The 19,365-nt window shown below is 39.2% G+C and overlaps 1 protein-coding gene and 1 pseudogene across 1 annotated transcript; both read right to left on the bottom strand.

The window, feature by feature from the left end:
• Positions 1–1,670: 1,670 nt before the first annotated feature.
• On the bottom strand, positions 1,671–2,580 carry LOC143878805 (uncharacterized). The gene is made up of 2 exons (XM_077381037.1): positions 1,799–2,580; positions 1,671–1,707 (listed from the first exon to the last, which is right to left on the bottom strand). The coding sequence occupies exons 1-2, from the start codon at positions 2,578–2,580 to the stop codon at positions 1,671–1,673; spliced, it is 819 nt and encodes a 272-aa protein (XP_077237152.1).
• Positions 2,581–7,495: 4,915 nt separating this feature from the next.
• LOC143880059 (L-type lectin-domain containing receptor kinase SIT2 pseudogene) lies at positions 7,496–9,793 on the bottom strand (annotated as a pseudogene).
• Positions 9,794–19,365: the final 9,572 nt, after the last annotated feature.

The following is a 19,365-nucleotide window of genomic DNA, read 5'->3' as shown; positions in this document are numbered from 1 at the left end:
ACCGGCAGCGTACAAGTATGTACCGGTGGCGTATTAAGAATATCAGGTGGCGTACTAAGAAGATCGGTGACGTACGTACTAATTCTACTGGCGCATTGAACTTTACTTAACTTCTCGTTGAGCTCCACATTATGTTTGTTCCTAATTGCATTCGCTCTTTACCCTATTGCCATGCAACAATCTAAAGGGGGAATGTAATTTTCCATCACCTCCTTGCAAAAAAAATCCACCAATAACCTATCAATGTAATTTGAAATGAAATTACCCCACTTATTCTATGGGAGTTTATTTCCCTCTATGGATTTGCACCATATCATATGATTTAAATGAATTCGTCGGAAGAAAGGGGTGGGGAAACAGGAGTAAGCGGTACAATATTTTGCACGAACGCAAATTATAATATATTCAGTCGCCTAAATTATCAGGCGTTACATCATCAATGTCATTTGTCACTAATAATTTCCACACATTTACATTGACATTCCCACAAATATATTGATGTTAGTATGAGCGATGTTGAGGGTGAGGAGGCGAGCAGATTGTCTCCGAGCAGGGAGGTAGTATCATTTACTATTAAGGTGCAGGCATAGTTTTTAGTTTTGGTTGACCTAAAGTTGGACGGTTGAAGGAATTAGTCGGAAGAAGGAATGGGGAAGCAATAGTAGAGAGTGTACAGCTACTTATAGCGTTACTGATTACTCGCTACAGAGAAGTGCGAACAGTAACCTTATAAGGAGCCGTACAGATTCTACTAATACCTTCAACCGTGCAATAATACGTCACCAAAAACAATGCCTGCACATTAGGAGTAAATGATACTACCTACCCACCCGGAGGCAATCTGCTCGCCTCCTCACCCTCAACATCGCTTATACTAACAGCAAATTTGCTACAATAAGCAATAACAACACTACAAGAAGCAACGCCAGAAGAGTAATGCCCGATGTAGGTGTAGGCTGGACGTGCACATGATCCTCTACTTCCCCTCGTCCTGACAATGGCACTTGTTGAATCCTGTACTCCCTTAGTTGTTGTTCTGCCTCCACCAGCGTGGTATAAGAATAATGGACGGAACCACTGTAGCATCTTACATGGCGCTCGCACTCAGGCCATGAAGTGAAGATTCCCTGTTGGCGTCCCCTGAAAACTACATAGTACTTCTTCCTACCCATAATTTTCCAAGGTATTTGGTGAAAATGTATCTGTACAGGAAGAGAATCGAAGAAACCCTTAGAGCTGCGGCAGCAATTCTACTCTAGGGTTTCCTTAGAGTCCTTATATAATATATATATATATATATATATATATATATAGAAAGAGAGAGAGAAAACGAAACGATTTAGGGTTACGTGTTCAATACATATTAACGTCGTCATTTCTATAATAAGTCACTGACACATTAAGTAGAGACAAACTTCAGCAACAGAGACCAAAGAAATAAATCAACCTGGTACGCCAACGTTACGCCACAGACACATGCGTCTGTCAGCCATTTTCATCGAGGATGAACCACATGATGAACCTGGGAACGGCACTGAAATTCTGACTGAAATTTACCCAGTTACCAAGTGGGGAATCCTGAAGTTACCAAGTGGATAGAATTCATTGCGTTTCTTGGATGAGTTAGGAGGAAGACAACTGACAATGGAATGAGTATTTTATGTACATAATCACGAATAGAAAGGCGGTTGCCCAACTATTTCTGACCTGCAATCAACCAGACAAAGGTTATCACATTATTGGATTACAAGCGACACTGAGTTATACTATTTTAAAAAAATCTTGGTGTAGATTTTACCTAGTTAACAGCCTTGAATGTAGGAGGCGGTCAACATCAACTGTGGGTCTCCTGATCGGATTATTCGCGCACCTTCGTTTGTTGTCAAGTTGACCGCAATTACCACATCTGTTATGTACTCCAGAACTAAACGCTGATTCTTTTCTCTTTTTCTTCGGCCTTCTAGGAAGTCTTTCAAATTTTGGCGGATCGATGGGCAGCAATCTAGCTTCAGGTTGTTGCCACTGCAACATGTCTAGTGTTGTGTCAATCACTTCTCTATACGTATCAGGAAGAGTTTCCGACCAGTTCCATTCCTCAGTGAAGTCGAACACATCAGCTTTTCTAAAACCAATGGCTGCCATAGCATGAGCACATGGTATCCCTAAAGTTGGGAATGCACGACATGAACAGGTCTTCTCTCCTAAGTCAACTCTGTCTTGGTGCAACTTCGAGGACACCTGAAAGAGAAGCGAATCGAGAGCACTAACATTCATCCTCCTTCCCGCATCACTAGCTGATTGGATGATCTTAATGGCGTACGAAGTCAGAGGACCTTTCCAACGATTACTGGCCTCTCTATGTTTTGCAAATGATTCAGACGCCTTCTGCCTCGTGTGCTCCACTAGTGTAGCAATAAGATATTCTCTGGCATTCTTCAGGGCAGCATTCGAGACCTCACATGCATTTGATGTATAAATATTGAATCTCCTCCCCTTCAAGAAGAGACTAGCCCAATTTTCCTTATCAATCTTGCATATCCATTCATATGCTTTTTTATTGGCTGCTTCTATATCGGCCATGGTCATCCGAAAAATATCCTCTCTCAAGATAGTTCCTACCTTCCATAATTGATCCTCCACATATTCGTCCTTAAAGTGCTCCTTAATGTTTGCTTGGATGTGCCTTAGGCAATAGGAGTGATATGATTTTGGGAACACATCATTGACTGCTTGTATTATCCCTTTCTGCCGGTCAGAGACAAAAGTGATGCCCCTTCTCCGATGCGGTTCACAGACTCTCACACGAAGCTGGCACAGAAACCAACCTCACGTCTCGATATTCTCTTTCTCAACAACAGCGTACGCGAACGGAACTATCCCATTATTTCCATCCATCCCGCATGCAATCAACAGTATACCGGGATACTTCCCCCGTAGGTGAGTACCATCCACGGTGATAACGAGTCTGTGTGATTTATTCCAAGCCCGAATACAAGGACCGACTGCCCAAAATAGTCGGCCGAATGAATCATCTCCGCCAGATAGCTCAGACAACCTGTAAACTTCCATGAAACTGTCAGGGTATGCACGGTGAAACTCTAATGCATGTGCCGGTAGTAGGCGGTAAGAGTCCTCATGACTTCCAAGGAAATGTTGAGCAATCAATTCCTTAGCTACATGTGCCTTTCGGTAACTCAGCGTGATACCCCATTCGGCCTTCAACTAGTCAATAATAATATTGGCTTCTATCGGTCGACCAAATTAACCTATGCAAGTCTTAGCCGCCCAATCCGATGTGGCTTTAGGATGATCATGTCCGGGTAGTTGAGGAGTTCAAGTATGTTCGTCCACGAATGTTTTGACCTTCGCATTATCGTTCCACAGGGTTTCTCTTATTCTCCAGGAGCTAAGGGTGTCAATTTTGGCTCGAGCTCGGCTCGAGCTCGGCTCGAATCCTTAACGAGCCGAGCCGAGCCGGCTTGCTAGGCTCGTTAAGCTTAACGAGCCGGCTTGCTAGGCTCGTTAAGCTTAACGAGCCGAGCCCGAATTAGGCCAGGCTCGGCTCGGCTCGGCTCGTTAAAGCTCGTCGAGAAAAACCCGTATAAAAGTATTCTAAATATAATATAAATAGTCGTAAATATAATATAGATATAAGTACAGCCGGAGGTATAATCATTACTTTTTTTCGTAATCATGACTTTTTTCCGTAATTGTCATAAGTTAGTACCTTTTAGTTGTATTTTTTTAGTAATTGTAATAACTCTCTACCATTTTTTGGTAATTTTTCATTTAAAACTTATACATTCAGCTATTATTTTGCTTTTTCCGTAATGATTACTTTGCTTTTTCCTTAATGATTACCTTTTTTTTATTTTTTTTTATTATTTAGCTTTGCTGTGATAATCCAAACCGTCCATTTGATATATATTCCAGAATATAACCCAAGCTTGATAGGCTCGCGAGCGGCTCGCGAGCCTAGCCGAGCCTGACCGAGCCGAGCCGAGCCTGGTTCGAGCCCGAGCCGAGCCCGAGCCTAGCCTTTGAGCTTAACGAGCCAAGCCGAGCCTGGCCAAGCTCGGCTCGGCTCGGCTCGTTTACACCCCTACCAGGAGCACTCTTTTGTTTTGCACACAACTGCATACTTCTTCGTGTTGCTATCAACAACACAGAATGAGAAGCGCCGGCATAGTGCATACTGGGCGACTGCTTTTTTGAATGTCGCGAGACTTTCAAATATGGCTCCAACCTTCAATTTATGTTCCTCACTTCCAAATGCATCACCAAGCTCGTAGTTGACCATGTCATTGTCATCATATGTGTTCGGGTTGGAACCGTCATCATTGGGTAGAGGTGAGTAACATAACTGAGCATTTTTCCCGGCCTCATTCCCAATCTCATTGTCGTCTCTGTCGGTCGCCTCAAAATTCATATCATACAAGTAGTTCATGTCATCATCACCGAGGTCAATTGCAACCCCCGTTGGATTATAATTAGCACCGGGAACCATAGGAGGAACCTCCTCCTCCACATCTTCATTCAAATCAAACCTATAGTAAAAACATATAAAACATCGTGATGAGAGAGATTCCATTCCTAAGATGATACCTACAAAAAAAATTACAATGAATCGTGATATTTCACCTTGCAGCATCATCACATGCATACGAAATTAGTTCAATGGGATTGCTTGAATCGGGGAGGGATGCATCGGGCAGCGGATTACTATCCTTCGGAAGATTAGGGCTTCGTTTCAAGTAGCTGCAGCTTGCATTACAGACTGTAGGAGAAGTATCATCTTGCACATTGGGGTAGCTGTAGCGCACATGATAGACATTTCTGCAGCGTACAGTATAAGTATCCTCTTCCACAGGATAACCTGGCCGATAAATCTCCTCTTGCACATTGTTGCTGCGTACGGTATAAGTATCATCTTCCACATGATGATCTGGCCGGTAAATCTCCTCTTGCACATTATTGCTGCTGCGTACAGGATACGCTGGCTTATAAGTCTCCTATGTCACATTATTCCTGCGTACAGGATGCGCTGGCTTATTATTGGTATCCTCTGTCACATTATTGCTGCGTACATGATACGCTGCCTGATGAGTGTCCTCCTTCACACGTATAGGGGACACTGCATGGCTTGCAGCCACCCCAGTTTTTTATATATATATAATGACAGCATTAAAGCCTTGCATGTCAAACATTCTCATAATCGCAGAGAGGTCATGATCGTCACGGATAAAGTATAGAATGTACTTATACGGATCCACAATGTATCGACAACTGATACACAGTGAAACATCATTTTCCCTCGTTTGAATGATATTACAGATTGCAGATAAAAATTTAGAGTATCTAACTCTGCGGTCTAAGACTACCTCCTTCATAGTACCCCCAATCTAATCAAACGTTCCATTCTCCCTCAAACATCTATCATAGTATACCATAAAAGTAACTGTACCCCCCTCCATCTTCTGAACCCAAATTGTGAGAAAACACAAGAATAACTAACAACAATAAATATGCCAGTGATGTGTAAAGAACTGTGTGACTTAAACCCTTAATGTTACTGTTGGTACATAAAAGAGAGCTTCAAACAGACATTCTACAGACTTTGAAAGAGAACTTCAAATACCTTATAACTCTCTGGGATGGAGATCATCTTTGATCGCAGACAAACTTCAAGGAGAGCTTCTTCAGCTTCTTCAAGTACCCCTCTTACCTAGTTTTATCCATCACCACATTGCAAATATCTTCTTGTGGAAGACTTGTAAGTCTAAGGAGATGTGCTTTTGTTTGCAATGCTTCACGTCAGTGTCAAAGATTTCAAATTTGGCGCTCTCTACCTTTTCTGGACATATTTTTTTGTCATACAACCGTCGGCGTACCAACAAAGACGCCGGCGTAAAATGCCACCTTTTTTTACTAAAAATGCCAGCGACTTACATATAGACGCCGGCGTCTACACCTGTACGCCGACGTTTCCTCTTCTACTTTCTACAACGTGGAGTGTGCAGCATGTCGCCGCGCCATGCATTAATGAGGGCGAGCTGTGCATTAAATGCGGCGCCATTTTTTCCTGAAGAAGTGTATTTTCTTACTAAAAAAGCTACATTCAAAGAGATTGATTGAGGTGTACCATGGAGCGCAAAATAAGAGAAGTCCTGATGGTGTCAGAAGGGTATTGGGGTCTTTTTCCCACCCGATTTTGAAACTTAGCCCTTTTTTGGTTCTTGTGTTAAAAGGTGCCCGTGATCCGTATTTTCTCTAAACATCGGCCCACATTTCGTACTTTTCTCTAGCAACTATCTATTAAGGTTTTTTTGTTTTAAACGCAACCTTCTTTGTTATCATTTAGAATTGTTGCTTAGCTGCTTGGAAAGAAGCTGCTGAAATTACCCACTTAACATTCTTTTGTAAGCCCCTTTTAGAAAGCATCGAAGTGGAGTGGTGGCTCAATTTCTGTACTTAAAACCACAAAATCTTGGATGTGGCATGCCAATTCTATTAGTTACAAATGTCGCTACTTTGATAAACAAAGACCAAGGAGAAAAGGAATCTCATTGAATTTGACGTGTAGAGGTGTTTCTTTGGCTTTAGGATTTAAGGAGATTTTAAGGAAGTTCACTAGAAGCTTACATTAAACTTGAGATTGTAGTCAGTTTCAAAAGGGATGATTTTTAGTAGCAAGTTTAAATTGGCTTTTATTTAATTATTTTGGGTCCTAAATAGTGTTTACACCCATTTTTGAAATTTATTCGCTAGGAAAGCTTTAGTTAGCCGAGTAAATGTTATTTATAAGACTTGCACCAGGTTTATCAAGCAGCCTATAGATGAATGATATTAGTTATTTTCGGACATGGTTACTGTTGGAACAAATGCACAAAAATAAAATAAGATATTACCCAAAAATATGAAGAAAGAACCAAGACTTAGAGGCGCGTAAACGCTTCTTGAAGATAGTTGAAGCCTCTCCCATGTCCAAACGGAAGACAACTATGGCAGCACTATCTCCGGGATTCAACCAAGCCTAGATTCCTTGTACATCCAAGAGAGTTGCACTTCTCTTCTATGGATCGTGTATCCACCTCCGATCGATCAAACAAGTGAAACAAGTTCTTGTCCAATTGACTTTTCTCTTTGAAAATAAACTCTATAGAAGGATTGTATTTGGCAATCCTAATCCAAGAAGAAGATCATAATTCTACTCAAACTAAAACAAGAAAAAATCTAGGATATCCCTAAAATTTCGACACTTCAAAGTAAACTCAAACTCTCCCTAAATTTTCTCTCTTTGTGAACAACTAACTCTAATCCAAACGAAACTTCTAAATGAATCTAAAATTTTAGCAAATAAGAAAATAGCACAAAAAAAAAGGGAGATGATATTTTCATTCCCCCCGTATTAGGCATTTGCCCCCCTTATAACGTGAACAGTGGGCAACTTTAATGCTTTTTGACATCAAATCACGTTAAAAGGGCGGCGAATGCGTAAAAAAACTAACTAAAACTAATTAAAATTGGATTCATAGTAAATAAGAACAGTCGATGTGGACATCGTCCGATATCAGGATGATATGGGACTTTTCGACCTTCTGGAAATATGATAGGCATTTATTCCAACTTTATTGTCGATCTGGACAGTTGGTTCACTGATCCAACAGTCTGTAGGGGTCTGATCATGGATTTGAAATGTCCAGCCTTCGAGCATCTTAGATGCACCTGCATCAGAATCAACGACCTCCATAGAGGATTGAATCCCCAATGGACGACGAGTATCCACCTGACCTGTCCAAAAAAGGATATGACATGGTGAAAGCATCCAAACCTTCATTGTGCCCCACTTTTAAAGGACTTACTCTAAAACTATTTGAAGACAGATCAGGTAGAGGAGCATCCCCATCTAGAAACTGCATGACTTGCCTCATGCTTGGCCTAGTGCATGGCACGGGATGAGAACAGAGCAATCCAAGCTTCAACACCAACTCCATTTCGTCCACCAGGTAATCAGTTCCCAGATTCGGATCACTTGTCTGTAAAATTATGCCTCTCCTCCAACATTCTGACACCCAATCAACAAGAACCACTTCTTCTGCAGACGCCCGTAGATTGATCGGTCTCCTTCCACATGCAACCTCGAGTATGAAGGCCCCAAAGGAAAACACGTCGGTGCTTGTCGTTGCCTTGCCAGTTCTGCTTAACTCCGGTGCCATATAACCTAGAGTTCCGACCACATGAGTGGTTTGAGGATCAGTTCCATGATCATATAATCTCGATAGACCAAAATCGCCTAATCTTCCATTGAATTCATGATCTAGTAAAACATTGCTCGCTTTGATGTCTCTGTGGATGACAATCTGCTCCCATTCTTCATGCAAGTAATAGAGCCCGGAAGCTACTCCTTTGATGATTCGAAATCTTTGATTCCATTGTAGAACTGAAATGGGCTGATCAAAGAGTAATTTGTCAAGACTTCCGTTGGGCATGAAATCATAGACTAAGAGGAGCTCTCCTTTACGCCGGCAATATCCGAGTAGCTGTACTAAGTTCCGGTGCCGGAGCCTTCCAATGCTGATGATCTCTGCTACAAACTCCCTCATCCCTTGCCTTGATTCATGAGAGACTCTCTTCACAGCAACTTCGACTTTGGAGGAAGGTAACACACCTTTGTACACCCTACCGAAACCTCCGATGCCCAGAAGCTCTTCGCCTCTAAAGCCCTTGGTTGCTCTGAATAGATCCTCGTATGAGAACCTTTGTGGTCCATATTCACGCTCCCAGTCCTCGAGTATCTCTGCGAATTTGATCTTCCTTCTGACAGTAAGTAGAATGCTGGTGAGGATCACTAACATGAAAACTGTTGTAATTGTGGGCAACCCAACTGTCAATACTTTCGATTTCTTTTTGGGACCTCTCCGAGGAAGCTTAGGAAGACGCGATATATCAAGTTCTTGAGCTTTTCCATTCATCTGAAAGCTCCATCCCAGAACATAGTGAGAAGTTGGAATCGATCCTGTCGATGAAGAAAACCCCACATACATATCTTCTAACACGACAGACGAAAGATAATGACCCTTCGAAGACAAGAGAGGGCGATTAGGTTTAGGTTTCTTGACTGGAGATATTGTTACATCAAGTTTCTTATCTGTACCATTGTACTCTACCCAAACCTGCATTGGTTCTCCACTTATAAGGCTCAAGTTCTTGATCCCACCATTTTCATTACTGTAATAAGCTGCAGGGGCCGAGTTAGTAGAATTTAAGCTGTTGATATCGATTCCTACATGGTTATCGTTGATATCTCCAAATCCGGGGTTCTGGACGGTATCCAGCTCAACAGCAAGAACATGATTAGAAGAATTTCCATTGTTGCGCGAATTGAAGAGACCCAGAAATGGGCCACCTAGAGCCCCAGGGAGATCTCTCAAGGGGGCGATGACAAAGGCAATACCATGGCCACTTAAATCATGATAAGGGGAGACAATTGCAAAGACGAAAGTAGTAGAAAAGGAGTAAACAGTACCATTGGTAGTATCCTTAAATTGGAAAGGCAAGGAGTGGAAGGCATGACCCTTGATTTCCTTTGTGTTGTTGGTTAGCTGTAAGAGACCGTTGGGTTTAATTCCTGCGATGCCGTCGAAGCTCAGATTGGCACTGAGGAATCCATTGTAGGTGAAGCCATCATTGTTAGAAGCTGTAATTTTGATGAGGAGAAGCACCAGAAATATCTTGGTAAACATTGCTGATATCTTGCTAGAGATTCAAAATGTCATTTAAAGAGCTTTCTCATGTATAGCATAAAAACTCAATATGAGAATTATAGGTGAAGAGGAAAAGTGTATATCCCAGGCATTAGGAGTAAACGCTATTTACTCTTGGAGTCAATGCTATTTACTCTTGGAGTCAATGCAATTACTTATGCAGATAGACATTAACTTCAGAATGTACGAAGAGTAATTAAACAGGTAGACGTTAACTTCAGAATGTACGAAGAGTACATATACCATATTTTTTGTTAATGACACTCATCTCTTGGCTTCACACTTTCTTTAACTAGTTGTAAAAAGCTGTTAGAATTCACAAATATCTCTCACAAGCCAATCAGAAAAGTGTAAAACATGGTGAGATTACTACCACTATCAAAGTATGATGGTCACAAAAGAGAAAATAGGAGAGGTCTTTTTTTGTTTTGCAAAGGAACATAAAAATGCTTCTTCTTTTTATTTCTGACGACTCGACGCGACCAACAAACACCCTTCAAATAATTTTTTGCATCTCCCGTCGAATGAGTTGCATTTAAGTGATAAGAACCAGTAAACTAAATTATAGGACTCCATCACACTTCCAATACTAACAAAACAAGACAGAGAAGAGAATAGGAGAGGTCTTTTTCGCTTTAGGAAGAGTCCGTTTGGAATGACGTGAGCAACAGGGACGGGCATTTTATTATTTTCTTCATCTCACATCACAACCCAAACTTGTCTTTACATAGACCACCTGTACGTGCAACCATCACACTCTTCTGACCTTTTTCTTTTTCTTCACAATTCCAATTAGACTATAACACAAACTTGAATAGATAAACTCTACCTAGCTGATATCCTATATAAAGAAAAACTAGCACAACCGACACTAGAAAGAAACTTTAACTTGGACTCTTTAAAACCCAAACTTGCATCAAGGTGGCAAACGGGCTGTGCCGGCCCACGGCCCGGCAAGACACGGCACACCACCGGCCGTACCGGCACTCCATGAAGCCGCTGGCCGTGCCGGGCTTGGTTGAGCAGCCCAGCACGGCATGGCCCGCGAGCCAGGTTCCCCCTTTATAAAATGTTTTTTTAAAAAAAAAAAACCCGAAAATACCCCCCAAAGGTTGTTTCAAATTGCTAGTTTTGGGGATATTTTAGTCCAAAACATATATTTTCATAAAATCCTGAAAATACCCCCCCAACAACTCTTTTTTGGGGTATTTTGGATTTTCATTGTTTAAATATTTTACCTTCTCTAAATACCCTCCCCAACAACTCTTTTTTTGGATATTTAAGTCATTTCATGTCTTTTACCAAATTAACCCCCCAACAACTAGTTTTGGGGAGTATTTTAGATTTTTATTGTTTAAATCTTTTACCTTCCCTAAATACCCTCCCCAACAACTCTTTTTTGTGTATATTTAAGTCATTTCATGTCTTTTACCAAATTAACCGCCAAACAACTAGTTTTGGGGGGTATTTTGGGAAGTCAAAAAATAACCCACCCAATCATATAAATATAACTTTGCACCCCCTTCATTTCTCACCAAAGCTCACTCTCTCTCTGTTATCTAAACTCTCCAATTAACTTCACTCTCCCTAATCAAGTTCTCTCTCTCCCTAATCAAGTTCACCCTCTCTCTCTCCCAATCAACTTCTCCCTCTCTATCTTCAATCTACTTCTCTCTCTCTTGTTAGTAGCACTAACTACTCATCAAGAGGGCGGCGATTGGCAATTAACACAAGGGCGGTGATTGGCGATCAACAAGAGGGGGAGATTTTGCTCAAATAGGTTGAGGTCGATACCCATTTAAATATTTAATTGTAATTCTCCTTTCACTAATTTTTTTTAAACCTCTCTTAGTGGCCGATTCGGAAGAAATTTTCTACCCCAACATTGGCCATGACAACAACCAAGCCATGGGCAATTATGAGTTAATGGAAGCTTGTTTTAGAGGTCAGTGGAGTGAAGACGAGGTTGAATTTGAAATCCAAAATGAACCCTACCTTAGTGCTAGTGGGAGCCAAGCTCCTTCTCGCTCTAAAGTTAAAAGGGGTAGAACTTCAACTGTTTGGTCTACCTTCACTCATGAAGAGATAAGACGTCCCGATGGGAAAGTAGAAGTTAGGGCAACTTGTAAACATTGCAAAAGGGATCTTAGTTGTAATGTTTCGAGTGGAACGGGCCACTTAAAAAGGCATGCCGACGCTTGTGGTAAAAAGCATGGCCCGTTAGACCCTAAGCAAACCCAACTAAGTCGCACGTCTAGTTCAATAGGAACATTTTCCTACTCTCATAATAATAATAGAAGAGAACTAGCTGCATACGTTATACACTTCGAACAACCATTTATTTTTGGAGAAGATAAACATTTTGAAAAATATGCTAAACAAGCTTTAAATCCTGCTTTTAAAATGGTACCTAGAAATACTCTAAAATCAGACAGTTGTAAACTTTTTAATGAACGAAAACAACAACTGATTTGATATTTTGAAGGATTTAATGGAAAAATTGCACTTACTTCCGATATTTGGAGTACCAAAAAGGGTTATTCATATATTTGTGTAACCGCACTCTATATCAACTCTAATTGGCTTTTAGAAAAAAGAATTATTAGATTTAGTCTTACTGATTACCCACATACTGGAAATGTTATATCAACACATATTTTAAATACTACTCGTAAATATAATATTACAAAAAAAAATTATAACTCTAGATAATGCTAGTAATAATACTTCCGCAGTAGAGTTATTAAAAACTGAATTGAAACCTATTTTAAGTGGAAAAAATTTTCATATTAGACGTGCATGCCATATTTAAAATTTGGCTCTGCAAGATGGTTTAGCTCTTATTGACCCACAAATAGAAAATATTAAAACTGATATTACATTTATCAATTCTTCAATGTCTAGAAGACAAGAATTTGCAAAATTATGCAACAGCTATGGAAAAGAATTTTTTAAATTCAAATTAGATGTTAGACATAGGTGGAATTCAACTTATTTAATGTTGAAAATTGCCTCCCATATAAAAATTTAATTCAATAATTTGGTAATGAAAATATACCTCAAGCTCTCCGTTACACTGTAGGTCTCCCAGATTGGAACACTTGTAAGGGTTTCATGAGTTTTCTTGAAATTTTTTATACTGCAACTAATGATTTTTCTACTGTTTACAAACCAACCTCAAACATAATTATGAGTAACTTATATAACATCACACTTACTTTTAAAAAAAATAGAACTGAAAGACATGAACAAATAATTGAAGTCGAGGAGGCTAAATTTTAAAAAAATTTAATGAAATTCCACTTTTATATTCCTTCACTACATTAATGGACCCTAGGTTTAAGTTACAAGGTTTAGAAGTCTTGTTAGAAGAGTGCAATAACAACTTTGGTAATGATCCTAAAGATTCAGGGAATAGTATAAATGAAATTAAACCATTATTAAGGTCTATGTATCATATATATGAGGTGGAACATGGACAAAGAAGACTCAGTTCTCCTACGAGATCGGGGCCCAAAAATAATCCATTTTTTACTTTAATAAGCCTAAAAAGAGCAAAACATAGTAGTGTTGGTGAAGCATCTTGCAATGAGTTATCATTGTATTTGGGAAATGAACATTATATCAAACCCAACGAATGGGAAACTTTTGAAATTTTGCCTTGGTGGAAAGCAAATGAGAAAACATATCCAGTGCTATCCGTCATGGCACGTGATCTACTAACCCCTCGGTGTCTACAGTAGCATCGGAGTCCGCTTTTAGTACAGATAACAGGGTTTTAGGAGACAAAAGAACCAAAATATCATAAAAAATATTGGAGGTATGTGTGTGCTTGAAGGACTGGCTTGATGCAGATGCTAGGATACAAAGACTGGAATGCTCAAGCTCATCATCTGAAGATTGCTGAAGACTTTTAATTTAGAAGTTATTGTAATTTCAAAGTTGTATTTATTTTTTCTCCTTTCTTTCCTTTAAAGGGTTAGAGGCAAGGTTCTATGTCCTCCTCAGCTCCTCTTTTCTTATTATAATATTTGATATTAATAAAATTTAAAGGTGCCGCCCGGGTTCCTGGATAAATATTCCGGGCACAATCGATCTTTGTTTCTAAATTACTATTGTAAAGTAATTGTAAATGAAATTGATAAAAGGGGGACCAAGAAAATTGCAAACAAAAATTGACAAAAGGGGATCAAGAAAATTGTTCACAAAATTTGAAATTTTTTTTTTTTTTTAAAACAGAACATATCTCGGAACTCTGTGGGAATCCACGGAATTTCGAGAACAATTCTCAGAACTCCGTGGGGATCCCACAGAGTTCCGAGAAATGTTTTAATTTTAAAAAATAAAAAACAAGGGCCGGCACAGCCCGGCATGCAGCGGGCCGTGCCGTGCCGTGCCTAGCCTCGAGGATTTTGGCACAGCACGGCACGGCCCATGAACCCTTTCGTGCCGTGCCGTGCCCGGCCTGCGGGCCTATCTGGGCCTCATTTGGTCTTGTCGTGCCGGCCCGGCACGGCCCGGCCCGTTTGCCACCTTCAAACTTGGATAAAGACAAAAACTCTAAAAACATAAAAGACTTGGGTGATGCCCACTAGCAATCATAGTTTGAATTATTTTTTCAACACGCCCCCTTAATTCAAACTACGTGAATGGCTGTACGCCCATCATATGACGAAATTTCTTCAACTTTTCTTCTTGCAAAGCTTTGAGGAAAATATCTGCCACTTGATATTCAGTGTTGCAATGCTTTAGCTCCACTTCTTCTTTGGTTGTGACTTCTCTAATGAAATGATAACAAATCTCAATGTGTGTGGACCCCGATCCGGGAGAGAGGTGGGGGACGAGCCCCCAGCGGCCTCTAGGATCATCCACGTGTGAAGGAGAGCTCTACCAAGGAACTCTCGAAACGGATGCCAACCTCATAGCATAGCACGAGTGGCCATATAAAAGAGATACCTCTCGATTCGGGAACAAGTCCGGATTCGAAACGTACCTAAACAAACTCAGAGTCGCCATCCATGGTATACGGCCATGGATCCTTAAAAAAAAATATGCTCTGTATACCATGGATAACCAAAAATATATATGGGTCCGTGCCTGATTACGAATGGAAAAGGTTTGAAGAGCACCCCCAATTCGTCCGAGCACAAGCACTTGGTCTCTTATGCCATTTATTATTAACCTCGAAGAGTTTCGGGCGAAAAATCATATGAAATAGGAACAATTCCCAGGAATCGTCTACCTAAGCATGCATTTCCTGAGGATAAAGAAATAAGCATACACAAAATGAAATGAAAGATGTGTCACCTAAGCAAAGCTAAGTTATGAGTGACATGCCTATTAGGTGTTCTAAATTCTGGTGGACATACACATGCAAGCTACAGCTAAAGGTATAGTATCAGTACAAGAAAGTAAGAAAACACATCAAAACATAAAACACAAATCAATTCTATACATGACTAAACAAGACAAATCTTAAAACTCTAATGCAGGACTTGACTCGGACCAGAATGGTCGTCCACCCTGGCTGCGCTACGTATCCCGGCCTCGGGAAGAATCGGAGTCAACGTAGTTCGATGACCTATTCTAAACTACGATGCCTAACCATCTAGAACCGCTATCCTAGATTCGATCCATTAGACTCGACTAATTTTTAAAGCTTTTTACACAATTGCTTAAGTTCATGTGAATTGTAAGCTTTATGACTCTCTATATGTCCTAACTAATGCAAGTTGATTAGCCTTAAACTAATGCAGGTAGGCCCTACATCCTATGTGTAACTAAGTTGTGCATCCTAAAGAAAACCATGGGCTGACTATATGCTTTCTAGTCTAGCCATCGGTTCGACTAAATGTCTAACCGACCAACTCGAGGCCTCCTAACTCTAGGGGCACTCACACGACAGGACACACCATATCAATACAAATCAGGACAACCACCTAACTCTAAAACACCCCAAGCAGCTAAGACAGACTCATAACTCTAGGGGAAGATCTTTTGAAAAGGTTTTGAAGAAGCTTTGTATTTTTTGAAGGTTTGACAAATTTATTTTTAAAGGTTTGGCTGGACCTGGGATGTAGATCCCAGGCTGCACTACGTACCCCGTGGAAAGGGATCAAGCCAACGTAGTTCGGAAATGAACTCTCCTAATTACCACTAAAAAGCTTAACACTCCAAATGATATATAAAGCTTTTGATATTTTTTTAAAGTTTTCATATGTTTTTGAATTTTAAGATATTTCAAATGTTTTTGTTTTGAATTTTAAAGTATTCAAGTGTCTTTTAGATTTTTAAAACGTTTTCATTCTTTTGGTCAAAGACCTAAAGAGAACACACAAAGCAACAAACTAGGGCAAAACCCTAAAGCTACGGAGAAACCCCGAACAAGCAAACTAGTGTCAAAGACACTTGAACTAAACCACAAACAAGTAACTGAAATCTAAAGTAAAAGAGAAAGGATAAGGTTCCTAACAAGTCAAACCCGAACAAGACTAAGCTAGTCTCTAAGGATAAACCTCTAAACCAAACAATACTACAGAGGAATTACAAATTGAGGTACAAGTAGGGGAGGTTCTATAAATGAGACACTGTATGCCTCCTATGGGTATCTCTCTATTAAACCGAGGTACACTCCCTAAGGGTAAATTTTAAATGAGGATTATCTCCAAATGAGAATTACCTAATGAGACATAGTGTGTCTCCTAATGAGGGCTCTACTATCTAAGAGGTGTCTAAAAGACTATGTTAGTCTACTAAATAAAGAGGGGAGCATTACTTGGAGTGAGCAAGTCCCCTAAGGATGATGGGCTTGGGTTGACACCTTCATCGCCCTTGTAATGAGGGAAAAACCCTATCTAAAGATATTTGAAAGACTTGGAAAGTCTACCAAATAAAGAGGGGAGCACTACTTGGACTGAGCAAGTCCCCTAAGGATGGACTTATGCTTAGCAAGAAACACTCATGAAACTAGGCCAGTTCCATAAAAGACTAGGAAAGGACAAATAAAGTGATAGAATGATAAAAAAATGAAGCATGCCTCGAAAGGGAAGGAGAAAAAAAGAGATGAGTAATACTTCTATATATGTATAAACCAATAGTAGCCCAATAAGCAGAGACATGTATCAATTCAGTTTTATATGATGCATGAGATCAAAATGATAACACAAGCATGCATTAATTGATGGTAATCTCATTTAATTATCAAAGTGAAAAGGGTTGTTCATATCAAAATGAGGTGAAAATTGTCAGCACTAAAGTAGTAAGGGCTGCTATTTTTTTTAAATGGGTGAAGTTACATGGGTGAGTAAGACAAATGTTTGCCTTTTCTATCAACAGGCCTAACTAACCTAGTCACAAAAAGATGTATCATTCATAACAGAACTAGAATAACAACATAAAAAAAAATCTCCATTATAGTAGAAATGACAAATTAGCTTTCATTCCATTACTGTATATGAACAGCACTAGCATAAAAAAAATCAACATACTATTATCATGAAAGCAACAAAAAATAGAGCGACTATCTTGACTAGTAACACCAACCATCAATCATGTAAAATTATTCAATGCCAAGAATATGCCCTCAACCCACAGTAATAATTGGACAATGAGAAACTAAATGACACTTAACTAAAATCACAACATATTTCAATAAATTCCAAAGTAGGGAGCTTACCTGGACACATTTCAAGAAGTTACCAAGACAATTTCAGCAAAAGCAAAGTAAGGAATCATCTCATCTTTAAAGTCAAATGTATCGTTGACAGGTTCCTCATTGTTATACACATTTCAAAGCTCACCTCACTTTAAAATCTTACCTCAGCTAAGAACCAAAAAGGAATATTTGGTTGGGGCAAAATTCAATAGGACTCAAACCTAACTTTCTCTTTGTAACAACTAAACATAGCTAGAAAGGCTGAATAAAATACAATTAAATCAACTAAATCCTCTGAATTTCCACCTGCCAGGTCAAATTCTTAATTACAACAAAATCACTCATGCCATAGGACACAAAGCTGATGATCATGAAATTATAACTAGACACTTCTCAAATATACAAGTCACGATTATAATGCTTTTTTTTTTTTTAGAATATGCCATCTAGTAATAATTCTATCATTATACAAAAGAGATAGAAAAAGGAATACAAAATGCTACATGCTCCAGATAATGGAAGTGCTAACTAAAGATATCTGCTAAATTGGTAAAAAAAATGAAAAAAGTAATGGAATGAAACTATTTATTCTTGCAATACTACACTCTAGTGAGGGCCTGAACCTACCATTATACTTACAAACAGATTCAATACAGAAAACATGAAACCATTTTAGCAATCAAATTTTTTTCGAAATATTAATATAAGCACGAATCATGTACATGGCAAAACATGGTTGTGCTGACACTAATCCCAAAATAAATAAATAGAAGAGTTGCATACAAATATTAAATTCTCAACCAAGGAATCAACATACAGCAAGGTTTTTCCTCTGTAAAGAAAATTCTACTCAGGACTCAATACAATGCAAAAACAGGGGTTGAACTGTGGACAGGTTTGCGCCAAAACTGGGGCCAAAACAGGGACTAATTATGGGTGAAAACTGGGCTCAACAAGGGCTGATTCGTGGGTGAAAACTGTGTACAAACAAGGGGCTGAAGTAGGTGAAAACTGTGTTGAAACAGGGGGCTAAATGATGGACAGAATTGTGCCAAACAAAGGACAGATTTATGTGCATGAACTGTGTTAAACAGTGACAGATTTACGTGTATGAATCTGTGCTAAACAGAGACAGATTTGTGGGCATCTAAACACAATGGTAATTCCTTTCAAGGACATCCAAAGAACAAGCCAAGCATTTCTCAACAAGATGCCACAATATCCCAACACTCATAACAGATAAAGATATGATGGAATATCTAAATTTTCACACAAGATATGGCTTACTGACAACTAGAATCATGTATTAAGAGCCGGATATCAACCAAGAAATTATTCTCACAACATGGTAAGAAAAAAATCATTACTTCTCCAAATAAAGCACTTGACACTAGTAATCTCATTCAAATAAAAATGAAGAGAAGAAATATAGGCATGGATAGAGCTTCAATACTTAGAAAGTTGACTGAATAATGAGAAATGTACATGGCTTGCATTATGTTAAAATTGATAACAACATATCATGTGCTAAATAGATCGAAATCATTTCTCACTGTGATACTTCCTAAGATGGATTTCTACTTAAGATTTTAAAACCAATCCCAAGATATAAATTAAGCACAACAAGCATAACATGAGCTAATTCCCAATTGGTTTAAAAAATAAATTTTTTTTATCATGGTCATATCTTCAAATATCTGCACTGTTTCCAAATAACAAGGCTAAATAATATGCAATGGCTGAATATGCCTGATATAATGCAAACGAAACTAATGACATTTCCATGGCTTTATTTTGGTGAAACTTGAACTTACCTACTCCTTCCTTAATCTACTCTTGAAAGTTCAACTGGGCATCATAAAAGGCTTTGAAATATAGCTAAACAATAAAGGAAAGCATGCCTTCATTCCAACAAAACTTTAACCTGCTATAGATCATGTCCTAAAT

Source organism: Tasmannia lanceolata, unplaced genomic scaffold (assembly GCF_043159265.1).
Source record: "Tasmannia lanceolata isolate RefF3 unplaced genomic scaffold, GAP_Taslan_0.1 ptg000006l, whole genome shotgun sequence".
Lineage (NCBI taxonomy): Eukaryota > Viridiplantae > Streptophyta > Magnoliopsida > Canellales > Winteraceae > Tasmannia > Tasmannia lanceolata.
The sequence above is the reverse complement of the archived record's forward strand: the minus strand, read 5'-3'. Positions and strand labels throughout refer to the sequence as shown.

Excerpts from the sequence above, each read along its gene's own strand:
- LOC143878805 (XM_077381037.1), bottom strand. The coding sequence starts at position 2,580 with ATGGCCGATATAGAAGCAGCCAATAAAAAAGCATATGAATGGATATGC. Across the intron at positions 1,708-1,798 it reads CATTCAAGGCTGTTAACTAG|GTCAGAAATAGTTGGGCAAC; the intron begins GTAAAATCTACA and ends GGTTGATTGCAG.